This window comes from Stomoxys calcitrans, chromosome 4 (assembly GCF_963082655.1).
Source record: "Stomoxys calcitrans chromosome 4, idStoCalc2.1, whole genome shotgun sequence".
Taxonomy (NCBI): Eukaryota; Metazoa; Arthropoda; class Insecta; order Diptera; family Muscidae; genus Stomoxys; species Stomoxys calcitrans.
Genome location: NC_081555.1, coordinates 142,484,506 through 142,500,332, shown reverse-complemented (window position 1 = coordinate 142,500,332; position 15,827 = coordinate 142,484,506). Strand labels below are relative to the sequence as shown.

The 15,827-nt window shown below is 42.5% G+C and overlaps 2 protein-coding genes across 3 annotated transcripts; both read left to right on the top strand.

The window, feature by feature from the left end:
• The first annotated feature begins 2,664 nt into the window (after nt 1–2,664).
• On the top strand, nt 2,665–4,094 carry LOC106095646 (small ribosomal subunit protein uS2). The gene is made up of 3 exons (XM_013262925.2): nt 2,665–2,701; nt 2,975–3,220; nt 3,420–4,094. Exons 2-3 carry the CDS (start codon nt 3,002–3,004, stop codon nt 4,023–4,025), a joined length of 825 nt encoding a protein of 274 aa, XP_013118379.1. The 5' UTR covers nt 2,665–2,701; nt 2,975–3,001; the 3' UTR covers nt 4,026–4,094.
• Nucleotides 4,095–6,833: 2,739 nt separating this feature from the next.
• Nucleotides 6,834–10,920, top strand: LOC106095647 (putative nuclease HARBI1). 2 transcript variants are annotated; one of them, XM_013262927.2, is made up of 4 exons: nt 6,834–7,328; nt 7,399–7,825; nt 10,142–10,701; nt 10,797–10,920. In XM_013262927.2, the coding sequence occupies exons 1-3, from the start codon at nt 7,204–7,206 to the stop codon at nt 10,670–10,672; spliced, it is 1,083 nt and encodes a 360-aa protein (XP_013118381.2). In that variant the 5' UTR covers nt 6,834–7,203; the 3' UTR covers nt 10,673–10,701; nt 10,797–10,920. The 2 variants fall into 2 exon arrangements, with proteins under 2 accessions (XP_013118381.2, XP_013118380.2); XM_013262926.2 differs by having other exon boundaries at nt 10,142–10,920.
• Nucleotides 10,921–15,827: the final 4,907 nt, after the last annotated feature.

The window sequence follows — 15,827 nt, the reverse complement described above, 5'->3', positions numbered from 1 at the left end:
TTGTTTGCATTCTATTTGTTGTTATCTTCTTTCTCGCATATTCTCAGCTCATGTACGCATACGTATACACACACGCACACAAATTTCTTTGTGTGTGTTATGTGAACTTAAGGTGCCTTCTATTTTTTTTATAAAACTAGCTGACCCGGGCCCGCTCCGCTGCACCTCTTTTTTCTTTATATGGAACAAAAGTTTCCTTGGAATATTTATTTTCGACAATTAAAGAGCTTTTGGGTTGCCCAAAAAGTAATTGCGGATTTTTTAAAAGAAAGTAAATGCATTTTTAATAGAACTTAGAATGAACTTTAATCAAATATACTTTTTTACACTTTTTTTCTAAAGCAAGCTAAAAGTAACAGCTGATAACTGACAGAAGAAAGAATGCAATTACAGAGTCACAAGCTGTGAAAAAATTTGTCAACGCCGACTATATGAAAAATCCGCAATTACTTTTTGGGCAACCCAATATATCGCTTGACTAACAGTTTAACAATATAAGTACCTTTATCTGAATCCCATATGATCTTTATTGGTCTACAAATTTTTAAAATACTTTATTTCAGCCCGCTATTCTTATGATATCTGATTTAGGGGTCTTTTCGGGGGTGAGGTGGTCCCCCAGACACGTGGCCCTGAAAAAATATCAGCATCGTGCTCTTCTTTCAAATACCATTTATTTAAACCCCATATTGCCATTGGTTTAGGGAAGTTTACACGAAGAGGCAATCCTCAAACACAAGGCCCTAAAATAGGTTAACAAATTCGTTTTCTAATCTCAAATACCTTTCATTTGAGCCACATATTGGCATGGTCGAAAAATTTTTACCCTTTGGGGGGTGTTTTGGGGAAGGGGTGATGCCCTAAATTTGGATATCAAATTCGTAGTCTACTTCCAAATACCCCATATTGCGATGGTCACCAAAAATTGCTGTTTTTGGAGTATTTTGGGAAAGGGGTAGACCCCCAGAAAATTGGTCCCGAAAGTCGGTATCAATTCTTGCTCTACCCCCCTTCTTTTAAGCTCCATATTGACATGTCGGTAAACATGCCCGATGTAGGGGTGTTTTTGGAGATGGGGAGGTCCCCAAAACACTAATCCCGGAAAATATATCAGCAACGTGCTCTATTCTCATATATCTATATATCAAGTATTTGAACCCCATAGTGCCATTGGCCTCAAAATTGGATATCAAATTCGTTTAAATTTCATTTAAACTCCTTATTGCAAAAGTCAGCAAATATGTCCGATTTGGGGTATTTGCCCTAAAAAACTATGAATATTTAGTTCCACTCTCTTTACGACCTAAATTGTCTTGGTGAGCAAATACGTCCTATTTGGTGTTGGGGCGTCCCCTAGAAAGTTGGTCCCTAATGTTGATATCAGATACGTGGTCTACTCCCAAATACCTTTAATTTGAGCCCCATATTTCCATAGTCGGCAAACATGACCGGCTTGGGGGTGTTTTGTGGGAGGGGCGGCCACTCAGTGAGTTGGCCTTGAAAATATATATCGGATTCGTGTTCCACTTTAAAGTCCCTCTTATTTGAGCCCCATATTGTAATAGTCAGAAAATACTTACTATTTGGGTGGTGTTGTGGGGTGGCCCCACATAAACTTTTTCCAGAATATTGATATCAAATTCGTGCTTAACTCCCAAAGATCTTTCATTTGAGCCCCATATTGCTATGGTCGTAAATTTGTCCCCTTTGGGGGATGTGGTCCCACATTTGGATATCAGATTCGTATTCTACTCGCAAATACGTTTCATTTGAGTCTCATATTTCCATGGTGGGTAAATATGTCCGATTTAGGGGTGTTTTTGGGGCTTGGGTGGTCCCCCTCGCACTTGGTCCCACAATTGGATATCAGATACGTTTTCTTATCCTAAATACTTTTTATTTGAGTCCCATATTGTCGTGATTGGTCATTATGCACCATCTGTGAAAATGTCAAGAAAATCGGTTCAGCCGTTTCTGAGTCTCTAAGGAACACACAAACAAACAAACAAACACAAATTGATTTTTATATATAAGATTTGTAAATTTCAATGTCCACAGTTTCTTCTACGGTTATTTCATTTCTCACGCTCTCATTAAAATATTCCCCAATTGTCACAACACATGGATAAATCATTTCAGGTGAAAGTGGCACATCTTTTTAATATTCTGCCGGATGCACTGTCTTTTAATATGTCTTTGCCTACCTACCGGAAAAAGCTTGTTGAATATTTTGTTATTAACACACAGACTTGATATATTTGTTGTTAACTTTACACTTTCATATGACTAATCGTTATGGCGTTTTTTAGTAATATCCTGATGCTGGGAAATAATATTTTCTTTTTTTTTGTTAAACCATGATAGGGTTTATTATTAAGATTAGAATTAAATTATGTATTTATTAATTTATTTTTTTATGAGTAGTTGTTATACATCCTGAATATTGTGATTGTTAATCGACCACTTGTGGCTTTTAATTGCGTAACAAACAAATAAATAAATAAAAGGTCGTTCAGCTCATTTAATTATCGATTATTCGACTTTTTATTCATTGAAAGTCGACTTCGACTTTTCGATTATTTTATACCAAAAGTCGACTAATCGATTAGTCGATAGACGGCTTTAGAAAGCCTAGGGCTGATGACAAAAAGCAAAATGTCTACTCGTCCATTTAATTATCGCTCCCAGTGGCATCCACAACGTAAGTAATTTCTTCCCTCGGTAAAGAGTAACAAGAACATGGACACTCGAAGTAAAAGTTCAAAATATGTTAAAATCAAGACAGAAAATGTAAATATTTTTGTATATCAACAAATGGGTATTAAAAGCAAATTAATATTTCGAAATCCATTTGTTTGCTTAATGCTTTTTAAACACGTATACCACAGGCGGGCGACACGTGTTCTTATATTCTAAACTTTTAAGGTTATGTCTGGTGTGTATTAATATGAAATTTTTTTTACTTTCATTTTAGGTTTCCGTAACTCTTTAATACGTTAAAATGTCGGGAGGCTTAGATATTTTGTCCCTCAAAGAGGAAGATGTTACCAAAATGTTGGTAGCCACCACCCATTTGGGCTCGGAAACCGTCAACTTCCAAATGGAACAATACGTTTACAAGCGCCGCCCTGATGGTGTTAACATCATCAACATTGGCAAGACCTGGGAGAAATTGGTCTTGGCTGCACGTGCTATTGCCGCCATTGAACATCCCTCAGATGTAAGTATTACTTATATATGTATTATAATTTACAAGTTACATATAGCAATTATATACATGATGTTTTTATCACAATCTTTCGGGTCTGAAATTTAATGATGCCAACTTCAATACTGATTAAATTAATAAAAAGATTTATTTAATGCGTTTAGTGATACATATGGACTAACAAAATCCTTTCATGGTTTTGTGCTTTTAGGTTTTCGTCATCTCTTCTCGCCCCATTGGTCAACGTGCTGTATTGAAGTTCGCCAAATATACTGATACAACCCCCATTGCTGGTCGTTTCACTCCTGGTGCATTCACCAATCAAATTCAACCTGCTTTCCGTGAACCCCGTCTTTTGGTTGTCACCGATCCCATGACCGATCATCAACCCATCATGGAAGCCTCCTATGCCAACATCCCCGTTATTGCCTTTGTCAATACTGATTCTCCTTTGCGTTACATTGACATTGCCATTCCATGCAACAACAAGTCTCCCCACTCCATTGGTTTGATGTTGTGGTTGTTGTCTCGTGAGGTTCTCCGTTTGCGCGGCACCATCCCACGTAGCATTGAATGGAATGTGGTCGTCGATTTGTTCTTCTATCGCGATCCTGAGGAAGCTGAAAAGGAAGAGGCTGCTGCCAAGGAGCTTTTGCCAGCTGCTAAGGTTGAGGAAGTTGTTGATCATCCCGTTGAAGAAGCCTCCAACTGGGCCGAAGAAGTTGCTATTGATGTGGCTCCAGCTGTTGTTGCCGGTGCCGAAGACTGGAATGACGATACCGTCAAGTCCTCATGGGGCAATGATGCCAACTTCTAAATGCATTTTTAGAAGCATGTTTTTACAAGCAAAATATTAAAGGAAATAAAAAATTTATTTCAAAGTAAACCACAAGTGTGTCCGTCCTTCTTTTTATTTAATTCAATTTTATTACGCCCGGCCCGGGCCACACATTGATAGATATACAATATTTCAAATAATAACAAGTAAAAAGTCATTAATTTCATCCGGGTCGAACTTTGGATACCCACCCACTCGGGTATATATGTAAACCCCCTTTCTTCAGAACCCGGTGCAAATTGGATAACTTGAGCACCCAAATTCGGCACAGACATTGAGTGGTGTAATAAATATAAGTCACTGTTCAATTTTGTACAACAAAATATTGGTCTTTTTGGCATATCCAAATATAAACCTATCTGAACCATATAGGACATAGGTGTCGAAAAGCCTAACATAAGTCACTGTGTCAAATTTCAAAGAAATCGGATAACAAATACGCTTTCTATAGGGCCAAGATTTCAAATCGAGAGATCGTTCTATATGGCACCCATAACCAAATCTGGACCAAATTAAACAAGGACAAAATAATCATCCTATTTTATTATAACTCCACTACTATATCCGTGGTTCTGACACTTTATCAGCTATATCTAAATATAGTCCGATCTGAACCATAGTAAAGTCGATTATCGGGAAGTTTAAAACAACTCACTTTCAAATTTCAACGAAATCGGGTAATAAATAAAACTTTTATAAGCTTTAGACCACTTACCGGCAGATCGGTCTATATTGCAGCTATATCTAAATATAGTCCGATCTGAATCATGTTTGAGTCGGATGACGGAAGGCTTAATACAATTCACTGCTTCAAATTTCAGCGAAATCAGTTAAAAAATAAAGCTTTTGTGGGCTTCAGACCCTTTATCGGCAGATTGGTCTATATGTCAGCTATATCTAAATATAGTCCGATCCGAACCATATTAAGATAGTATGACGGGAGGTTTAAGACAACTCACTGCTTCAAATTTCAGCGCAATCGGTTAAAAAAAAAGCTTTCATGGGCTTCAGACCATTAGTCGGGAGATGGGTCTATATGGCAACTATATCCATATATTGTCCGATCTTAAACATATTTAGTTCAGATGTCGGGAGGCTTAAAATAACGAAATGTTTCAAACTTCAGCGAAATCGAATGAAAAATAAAGCATTTATGGGCATTAGACCTTTTATCGGCAGATCGGTCTTTATAGCAGCTATATCCCAATATGGTCCGATTTGGCCCGTTCAAGAACTTAACCAGCGTGCACCAAAAATACGTATCTGTGCAAAATTTCAGCTCAATATCTCAACTTTTAACGGCTGTAGAGTGATTACAACAGACGGACAGCCACACGGACATCGTTAAATCGTCTTAGAATTTTGCCTCGATCCAAAATGTATGTATGTACTTTGTAGGGTCGGAAATTGATATTTCGATGTGTTGCAAACGGAATGACTAAATGAATATACCCTCTATCCTATAGTGGTGGGTATAAAAAACAAAAGTAGATATCTCTTGCATCATGAATAATCACCCTTATTCCCGTTGATAAAGGCGAAAAACGACAGCAGTTATTGTTGTTGCTGTAACCACATTTTCATATGGAGGTGGCGGTCCTCGTCAAGCTCCTGTCGGTGAGCAAGCTCGTTCGATGTGTTGCAAACGGAATGACTAAATAAATATACCCCCTATCCTATAGTGGTGGGTATAAAAAACAAAAGTAGATATCACACGCATCATGAATAATCACCCTTATTCCCGTTGTTAAAGGCGAAAAACGACAGCAGTTGTTGTTGCAACCACATTTTCATATGAAGGTGGCTATCCGCGTCAAGCTCCTGTCGGTGAGCAAGCTCGTTCCGGTCCAAAGGACCGCTTGCCGCAGGAACATAGTGGCCATTGGTTATTTAAAGGCACCAATAAATCGCCTTGTCATATCGAGTATCACAGGCACTCAGTATTTGTGCCACACGCGACCTGTCACTGAGACTGTTGTTGCAGCTACTCCGTATCAAGCATTCTTCTCATGGCAACACTTAACACCACACAGATCGGAACTCAAAGTTCCAGCTTGTGTGGTGCACACAGCTATCTCGTGCCGGGACAGCAGTTGTAGTCGAAGGTGAATTTCACATTTCGTGATATTCACAGAGATCGGAGCTCAAAGTTCAAGCCTTTGTGGTAAGCAAGTTCGTTCCGGTCCAAAGGACCGATCGCCGCGGAAACAGGATGGCCATTTGTTATTTAAAGGCGCCAATAACTCGCCTTGTCATAACGAGCAACATAGGCACACAGTATTTGTGCATTCCATCATTTGCAACCTATGGACGCGGCCGGTAGCTCGCAGCTTAGCTTCTCTTGACAGCAATGAACACAACACTGATCGGACCTCATTGCTCCAGCTTGTAAGATGCTCGTAGCTATCCCCCCTCGGGTAACCGTAATGCCATTTTGTAAAAAAATCGACTAAGTCAAACGAAATAAGGGGGAATGTAAATATTAAAACGAAAATAAATTGATTGAATGTGAATGTTGGATATGCGAGATTGCCTGGATGTGCAAGATTACTTTTAAAAGTCCGCTGAAATATTGAAATGTTTTTCAGACTATTAGGTATTCCATCCAATTGCGGTACTGTACCGCAGTTCTGTTACTTATAACGAACATCGTTTAGTTAAATATGTCGACAAAAAAAAATAGTTTGCACTAACGATTATACCGTTCTGTTATTCCTCGTTAACAAAAAACGTTATCTATTTTTTCTCCCTGGCAACTCTAGCCAAAAAAACGAAATGCGCAAAGAGGAATCAACAAAATAAACTCCAAATAATTGTCCGTCGTTTAGTTAACGAGTTTCAATTCGTTAGCGAAAACACCTGATTTTAACGATGTCGATTTTCGTTATAAGTGGCTACTGAATACCAAGTTCGTTATCTTTTCTGTTATCGCTTTTTAACTAAACACATTACTAAATTCCACTGCTGAAATCGCCCAATTCTTGCCGGCAATATTATGTTTAATTAGTTATGCTTACACATTTACATTTGCAACGTACGGCAACCCTAGCGAAATCGAAATACTAATACAGATGTGTGATTGAAATCGCTTTCGTCCATGATTTATTGTTTTGCAACCATATGACATTATGATAAAAAGTTAATTTTAATAGTTAATATGGCTTTTGTTATGCTTACTTCATTGTTATTACTAGAAGAGAAACAAGAAGAGTTGCAAAAGAATCGTGTTAAAAGAAGAATTCTGCGAGATTCCTCAAATCCACTAGAATTGGCAGAATCAAAGTAAGTTTTTTGTTTGTTTTTTATTGGAATAATCTTCAGATGCTGCATACGACTTTTTGTTCTATTTTAGGTTTGTGGAATATTTCGGTTTAAATAAGGTCGGATTTGAATGGATTTTAAATACCATCAAACCACATTATAAGCATACAACCATTCCTTTGCCCATCCAGTTGGCTGCCACATTGAGATTTTTTACTGCGGGCATTTGTCAACAGCATGTCGAAGATGACAGTGTATTTTCTTTAGGCCGCACAACATTTTGCAAGACACTAAACAAAATGATAAGCATTTTGGAAGAAATGGTTTGCCCCCATTGGCTTCAACCTCTAACGGACTCAGAAGAAATTTTAAAATCTAAAAAATATTTTCGAGACAGTTATGGCATTCCAGATGTGATTGGCTGTATCGATGGCTGTCACATAAAGCTAACTAAACCAACTACAAATGACGATTTGTATTATAATCGATGTGGACAATACAGCATAAATGCCATGATAGTAAGTCCTTGTCTGATTTAAATTTGCTTTTGGCGTTTCGGGGGAAAATTGACAGTTTGTGGTAAAAATGCAACTCAGCCAAAATATGATTTGGAAACAAAGTAAAAAATGTGACACAAAACGCATGATGGAAAATAGATGGCATATGGTGAACCACAGGAGTATGGAGAGTTGCATCAAGCAAGTGGATCTAGGAAAAATATCAAAAAACATTTTCAAGGACCGCTGTGGCGCAAAAGGCCGAGTAGTTAACCAGATTCTGTTGACCAATAAGCAATTTGAGTATTTAGATTCATCGAGTTAAAATCCGAGGCCACCGTTGTGCAGGGCATGTCTGTCTATGATTTCAGCATCAACGGTGGCCGCGGATTTTAACTCGATGAAGGCTGGGTTCTAATAGGATTTCACAAACTGGTTGTTGTTGGCGATACTCGTGAAGCTTCTATATATAAGTCCAAAGGACCGATCGCCGCGTGAACAGGGTGGCGATTGGTTATTTAAAGACGCCAATAACTCACCTTTTCATATCGTTCCGTTGCGAAATTCTCAAATCTTTCCCAGGCAGCACATGGTGAATGGTCAAAGATGCATCATTAACCACCTATGGAGTGATTTTCAGACCCGAATTGAATCATGCAGCACCAACGTTGACTGTAGGTGTGAGCAGTATGCAGTGAAGAAACCTTCTGTGCTGTCAAAATGCCACTCTAAGGTCCATCAGGGCCTACCTACAGATAAATAAACATTTACCATATAAACGAGGAGACCACGATTCTTAACCAAGAAGGTCATATTGAGCTTCTATCTAAATTGTATCTCCTGAGCTGCTACCAGGAGAATCACCGGAATTTGTAACTTTCTGAGCTAGAACCCCATCCGAGACATGCCAAAGGAGTATGTGGATATTTAGAGACGCAATCCAACAAAACATCATCGATCCACCTACAAACCCCTCATACAGAACGGGCTTACAGGATATTGTAACCAATACGATTTTAATTGATGGACCACCACCACCAATTGCAGGAAGATCTGGGTTAAAAAAACCAGAGCTACTTTAGCCCAATTAAGACCCGTATGGTGTAGCAAGCTTAACTCGACTTGCTCAAGGTTAGACAATACCATCCTTTATATCTAGCCTGCATTCAACTCAGGACCCCATGACACCAATCATCTATTTTCATGCATGGACAATCCAACTAAAATAACTGCAGAATCATTAAGGCAGCATCATTACAAACTCATCTCAGGCTCATAACTACATGCAGTCTAAGCAAAATCTTTTGGGCTGTTATTGTGCAGAGACCATCCAAATCATCACCTTGTGGATAGGTATCCAGCGCCCAGAAGCCTTACAGTAGATCTTCATGATCTGGAGTTTGAGGTTCAACGCTAAAAGAGAGAACTTCTAGGTCAAGCGGCATATCAAGCGGGTCTAGACAACATTCATACAGACACAGTAGCAAATGCGGTCAAAAGCTATCAGTCCTTGGAGAACGCCCGCTTCCCGTTGACCTCCCTCCCTCTCCCGGCAATTCAGAATTGTTCTGGCTCAATTACGTTCCGGCAGATGCAACCGCCTCAACTCGTACAGAGCAAGGGTTGATGCCGTTGAGCAAGATGTATGCCCCGATTGTAATCAGGAACCACACGCTACACGTATACAGGTGACGTTGGATTGGGCAGCCAGACCGACTCGACTCAGACCCGGATTCCTCTGGACGCACCCCATCTTTGTCGCAGAGTTGCTGGATCTGGACAGCCAACAGAATCAAGCTGACGAAAAATAGAATACAAAAGAACTGCTAGAACAGCAACAACAGGATCATTTTGGTCCAACGAATCTTCTCCCTCCGCAAATCTACGCCTACCATAATAACAATCAATTTGTAGCAGGGGCTCATTTTTGGCAATTGGTGCTTTAGCTGGAAGAAAAGGAAATATGGTACGCAGATTAAAAATCTTTTTACTTGCGGCCACTTCTAAAATACAAATAAAATTAAAACTCTGTGCTGTGCTGTGTTTTAGCCCAGCAAAGCACACTCACTTTATTTTTCCTGTTGACTCATCAACTACCAAACACGCCATCTATTAGCCGCTAGAAGTGACTTCAGTTATGTTTTGGTTAGTAGCAGTCCCCTTAAAGCACTTAAGGGCCTGGATCCGAAGGTTAGGTCCGTTGAAAATACCAAATAAATATACTAGGCACTTTTAGCGAGGTGGAGATTTGCCAAAAATTCGACTTTAAACAATTTTCCCCCAAAATATGTTTTTGAATAACAATAATTTGAAAGGATATTTTTCAATTCATTACAGATTTGCGACTACAAAATGAATATACGAGCTGTTGATGCAACACGGCCCGGTTCCAGCGAAGATTCGTTTGTTTGGAATCATAGCCAGCACAAGGATTTCTATAAATCCCGATATGAGAACGATGATTGTGATTCTTGGCTTCTAGCTGATGCTGCATATAAACTTGAGCCATATGTCCTAACGCCGTACAATGGCCTGGTGACGGATGCAGCTCAGCTGAATTTCAATAAAGCCCATGCAAAGGCTAGAAATGTGATTCGATTGACCATAGAAATACTGAAGAGTAGATTTAAGTGCCTGTCAAAAAGATTGCGCTACAAACCTTCAAAGGTGGCCAAAATTATACACATCTCTTGCGCTCTTTATAATATGTGTAATTTTTATAACGTTAAACAGTCGATAAGGATAAAACGTTTCAAAAGCGATGAAGAAGATGAGCTGGAATGTAAGGAAAGGATCTTCAAAGATTCTAGCAATAAGGTCGCAAGGAAATATCGAGATAAAATAGCCCAAAGATTGTTAATCGAATGAGCCTAAGGCGATTGACAAGAAATTACAAAGTGATAACCAACATTCCGAATACTGTGATATTTGGCATATTTTAATAGTGCAAGACGACAAGTGGTTTTATTGATTTATTTATTTAATGTTTTAGTATAATTGCTACTTTGTTGGACTCTGGGCTGTGCGACGTGATGATTTGATTTTGACGCTTGACAATTTTTGGATTTTTCTTCCTTTGCGATAGACGATTTTATTCCGACCTCTATTTGTTTTAAATTGAATGAAAAATATAGAAAATCTCATTGAAATTCGCCTTTAGAGGAATGTTCTTGGAAATTTTTGGCTTTAGGGAAAATTTCCTTGATTTTGTCCTTAGAGTTATAGTTATTTTTGGTTGTTGTGCTCTATCTTTCATCTGCTTGATTCTGTTGAGTGTCAAGACAAAGGAACTCTGCGACTAAGATGGGGTGCGTCCACAGAGATTTGGGTCTGGCTGGGCAGTAAAACAGGTGACGTGTATCGTGCGGTCCCTGGTTACAAACGGGACATACATCATGCACGTCGGCATCAATCCTTGCTCTGTATGAGTTGAGGCGGTTGCATTTGCCGGAACGTAATTGAGCCAGAACTACTCTGGTTTGCCGGGGAAGGTCAATTTCTTCAGGTGCAAGGGGAGGCGGTCGTTCTCCAAGGACTACATTCACGCGGTAGCCATTTACCGCATCTTCTACCGTGTCTGCATGAATGTTGTTTAGACCTGCTTGATATGCGGCTTGATCTAGAGGTTCTTTCTTGTAGCGCTGAACCTCACGCTCTAGATTATGTACATCTACCTTAAGGCTTCTGGGCGGTGAATAGCTTTACTGAAGCGGCGATTGGTGTACTCTCTGAAGTACACCTGTCGGCCTTCTTCTGATTGATAAACGTCCGGCACTCAGAGGTTATGAAGTCGGGTGGTCGGTCGATGATGAGAATTATGGGGAGGTGGTCTGACCCCAAAAAGATGACGGCTTGCCAGGATACGTCAATCAGGAGATCAGGGGATGCAATGGAAATTTCTGGCGTGCTGCTGCACCTCCTCGTAATCCTAGTGGGGGCATCCCCATTCACCATGCAAAACGTGGAGCTTTCAATATGCTCTCTGCCACGCTGGGCGCTACCTAGGGGAGAATGTCATGAAGTCTCATGCGCATTAAAGTCCCCTAGAACCAGATAGTAACCCCCTTATGTCCGGGTTGTAAGCTTGGCCATTAATTGGGACACAGCTATCAACCGGGGGTATGTACACGCTGTATAGCACCAGTCGGCAGTACCGAACCTGACTGCTATCCCCATACATTCCATGTAGAGGTCACTAGCGTCAGGCGCAGATGAGATGGGTCTATACTGCACGGAATGTTGTATCACGATGGCCAAACCCCACCTCCATTCTTTGAGCGATCCTTACGTAGCACATTGTATCCGTGACAATTGTGCAAGCTGCAGGTGTTGGCCAGCTTTGTCTCCTGGATTGCTGCAATCAATATGTTCTTCCGACTCATAAAGTCCACAATCTCATCGATCTTGCCGTTGCAGTTTAATTGCAAAAATTTTACATTTCCCGACACTGGCCTGAAAATATTTGGGCTGGGGTGCTCCCGTTGCGTATATTGCCGCATGGGAGAGGTCGGGGGGTCACATAGTCCGGCGACGAGGGCGCAGAAAGACGACGCTGGTGACCCATTGCTGGTTATGTTCGCACAGCACCTTGCGACATATCCAGTATGACTATACTCCCGTAATGAATTCAGGCCAGAGCAAGATCGAAAATGTACCCACTCCATACACCGGTTACACCTCACCGACACCGACCAATGATGAAGGCGGTTCTGGCAAACCCAACACAACCAGCGTCCAGGGTTCTTTTCAATCCCGGCACGGACCAAAAGCGTGCGGAGAAGGCACTCCGGGAAGTGCCTCTCCCATGACGAAAAAAGACGAACACGTACACTGAGGCGGCAGCCCTTGCCGATGAGGATTCCATCGGGTCAATCCGGTGCGTACAACCGGCTGCCATATGCGATTGCTACCGATGAGAGAAGGGAGATCGTTCTGTACGACTCCCCCAAACTCTGGTCCTTTCCAGGCTTCATGGGATCACTCTACCCATTTTCCAGACATCGGGAACTATAAGAGTGTTCAAAGACAGGTTGAGGACAGTAGTAAGTTACTCAATTCCTGGTAAATCCTGAAGTGAGGTACTCAACTTCAGGTAAATCCTAAAGGGTAGAGATTCCGTCGGGCCCCAACGCCTTAGATGATTTGGCGACACGGATGACATTCGTAACTTCGCCCACGGTAAATTGTGATGGCTGTCCATCGGCCCGGGGACCACGGATACGGCGAATGGCTCTCCTCCTTGCCCTGCCACTCTCGGGATGCACAATAAATTGAGGGTTCAACAGCCTGACGCATCTCTTCGGATCAGTCACGGTTACGTCGCCAAAAGTGACTGAGGTCTTGTCGTTCCGTCTACCGGGGTTCGAGAGTGACCTAACAGTACACCACAGCTTGCCTAAACCGGTGCCTAAGTTACATTGCTCCAAGTGTTCCAGCCACAAATTCCGCCAATGTTCGTTGACTTACTTTACTTTAATTGGCTATGACAGAATATTTCTTCCACTAGCCGAACGTAGAATAGCGTTCCATGTTCGTTGACTACCCTGTTTATTTCCAGATTCAGCTCGCTGATTCTGAGGTTAGTGGGCTACGTACAACGAATCCCATCACGCACGTCTGCAAGTACCACTGCCTGCGACGGGAAATTGGGCCGCACTTGGGGTATTCCACCGGCTGGTATAAAGTGAGCGTCGTAGTCCGACAACGACTCCCGTAGTGATGTAAGGCCAGAGCAAGATCGGAAATATATCCACTCCATGCACCGGTTTCACCTCACCGACTAATGATGGAGGAGGTTCCGGCAAACCGAGCAGAACCAGGGTCCGGGGTTCTTTTCAATCGCGGCGTGGACCAGAAGCGTGCGGAGAAGGCACTCCGAAATGTGCCTCCTCCGTGACGAAAAAGCACGAACACTTACACTGAGGCGGCAGCCCTTGCCGATGAAGGATTTCATTTGGGTCAACCCGATGCGTACAACCGGCTGCCATGGGATTGCTACCGCTGGGAGAAGGGAAATCGTTCTGTACGACTCCCCCAAACTCTGGTCCTTTCCAGGCTTCATGGGATCACTCTGCCCATTTTCCAGACATCGGGAACTATAAGAGTGTTCAAAGACAGGTTGAGGACAGTAGTAAGGTACTCAATTCCAGGTAAATCCTGAAGTGAGGTACTCAACTTCAGGTAAATCCTGAAGGGTAGAGATTCCGTCGGGGCCCAACGCCTTAGATGATTTGGCGCCACGGATAATATTCGTAACTTCGCCCACGGTAAATTGTGGTTGCTGTCCATCGGCTCGGAGACCACGGATACGGCGAATGGCTCTCCTCCTAGCCCTGTCACTCTCAGTATGTACAATAAATTGACGGTTCAACAGCCTGGCGCATCTCTTCGGATCAGTCACGGTTACGTCGCCAAAAGTGTCTGAGTTCTAGTCATCCCGTCTACCAGGGTTCGAGTGTTACTTAACAGCAGACTTCCTAAACCGTACCTTATTTACGTTGCATAAAATGCCTCAGCTACAAATTCCGCTTATGTTCATTGACTACCCCGTTTATTTCTGGGGTCCGTACAACGAATTCTATTACTCTCGTCTGCGAGTACCATTGCCTGCGCCAGGAAATTCGGACGCTTGTGGGGTATTCGACCTGGCTTCTTTGTTTATGATGTCTCGGAATTTCCTCTCGGCCACTAGCACACCCGAGGCACTTCACTGAAGCGGCGATTGGTATACTTTCTGAAGCCAGCCCAATCGGACTTCTTCTGATTGATAAGCCTCGGGCGTGCTGCTGCACCTCCTCGTAATCCTTGTTGGTGCATCCTCATTCACCGTGCAAAACATGGAGCTTTCAATCTGATCTCTGCCACGCTGGTCTTTACCTAGGGGAGAATGGCATGAAGTGTGATGCGCATTAAAGTCCCCTAATACCAGACGATTATGGCCAGATAGTAACTCACTTATATCGGGGTTGTAAGCTTGGCCATTAATCGGGACACAGCTACCAACCGGCGGTATGTACACGTTGTATAGCTCCATCTCGGCAGTACCGGACTTGGCTGCCATCCCCATGCACTCCATGTAGGGGTCACTAGCGCCAGGCGCAGGCGAGATGGGTCTATACTGCACGGAATATCATATCACGATGGCCAATCCCCCACCTCCACTCCTTAAGCGATCCTTACGTAGCACATAATATCCGTGACAACTAGACTGCTGCAAACTATGTTCTTCCCGCTCATAAAATCCACAATCACGTCGATCTTCCCACGGAGACGGTTGCAATTCAATGACAAAAATGATACATTTCGCGGCACTGGCCTGGGACGGAGATGCTGCTGTTGCGTATATTAGCGCACGGGAGAGGTCAGGGGGTCACATAGTCCGGCGACGAGGACGCAGAAGCCTGCGACGACGACACTGTCTCTGTTCGCACAGCACCTTGCAACATATTCAGTATGACTATACTCCCGTAATGAAGTCAGGCCAGAGCAAGATCGAAAATGTACCCACTCCATGCACCGGTAACACCTCACCGACACCGACCAATGATGGAGGCGGTTCGGGGTTTTTTGATGTAAGGCCAGAGCAAGATCGAAAATGCACCCACTCTATGCATCGGCTACACCTCACCGACACCGACCAATGAGTGAGGCGTTTCTGGCAAACTGAACAGATCCAGGGTCCAGGGTTCTTTTCAATCCCGGCGTGGATCACAAGCGTGCGGAGAAAGCACTCCGGGATGTGCCTCTCCCATGACGACAAAAAGACGAACACGTACACTGAGGTGGCAGCCCTTGCCGATGAAGCATTTCATTTGGGTCAACCCGATGCGTACAATCGACTGTAATGGTATTAACGACTCCCGTAGTGATGTAAGGCCAGAGTAAGATCGGAAATATATGCACACTCCATGCACCGGTTTCACCTCACCGACCAATGATGGAGGTGGTTCTGGCAAACCGAACAGAATCAGGGTCCGGGGTTCTTTTCAAACACGGCATGGACCAGAAGCGTGCGGAGATGGCA

Excerpts from the sequence above, each read along its gene's own strand:
- LOC106095647 (XM_013262927.2), top strand. The coding sequence starts at position 7,204 with ATGGCTTTTGTTATGCTTACTTCATTGTTATTACTAGAAGAGAAACAA. Across the intron at positions 7,329-7,398 it reads CTAGAATTGGCAGAATCAAA|GTTTGTGGAATATTTCGGTT; the intron begins GTAAGTTTTTTG and ends GTTCTATTTTAG. Across the intron at positions 7,826-10,141 it reads ACAGCATAAATGCCATGATA|ATTTGCGACTACAAAATGAA; the intron begins GTAAGTCCTTGT and ends AATTCATTACAG.
- LOC106095646 (XM_013262925.2), top strand. The coding sequence starts at position 3,002 with ATGTCGGGAGGCTTAGATATTTTGTCCCTCAAAGAGGAAGATGTTACC. Across the intron at positions 3,221-3,419 it reads CCATTGAACATCCCTCAGAT|GTTTTCGTCATCTCTTCTCG; the intron begins GTAAGTATTACT and ends TTGTGCTTTTAG.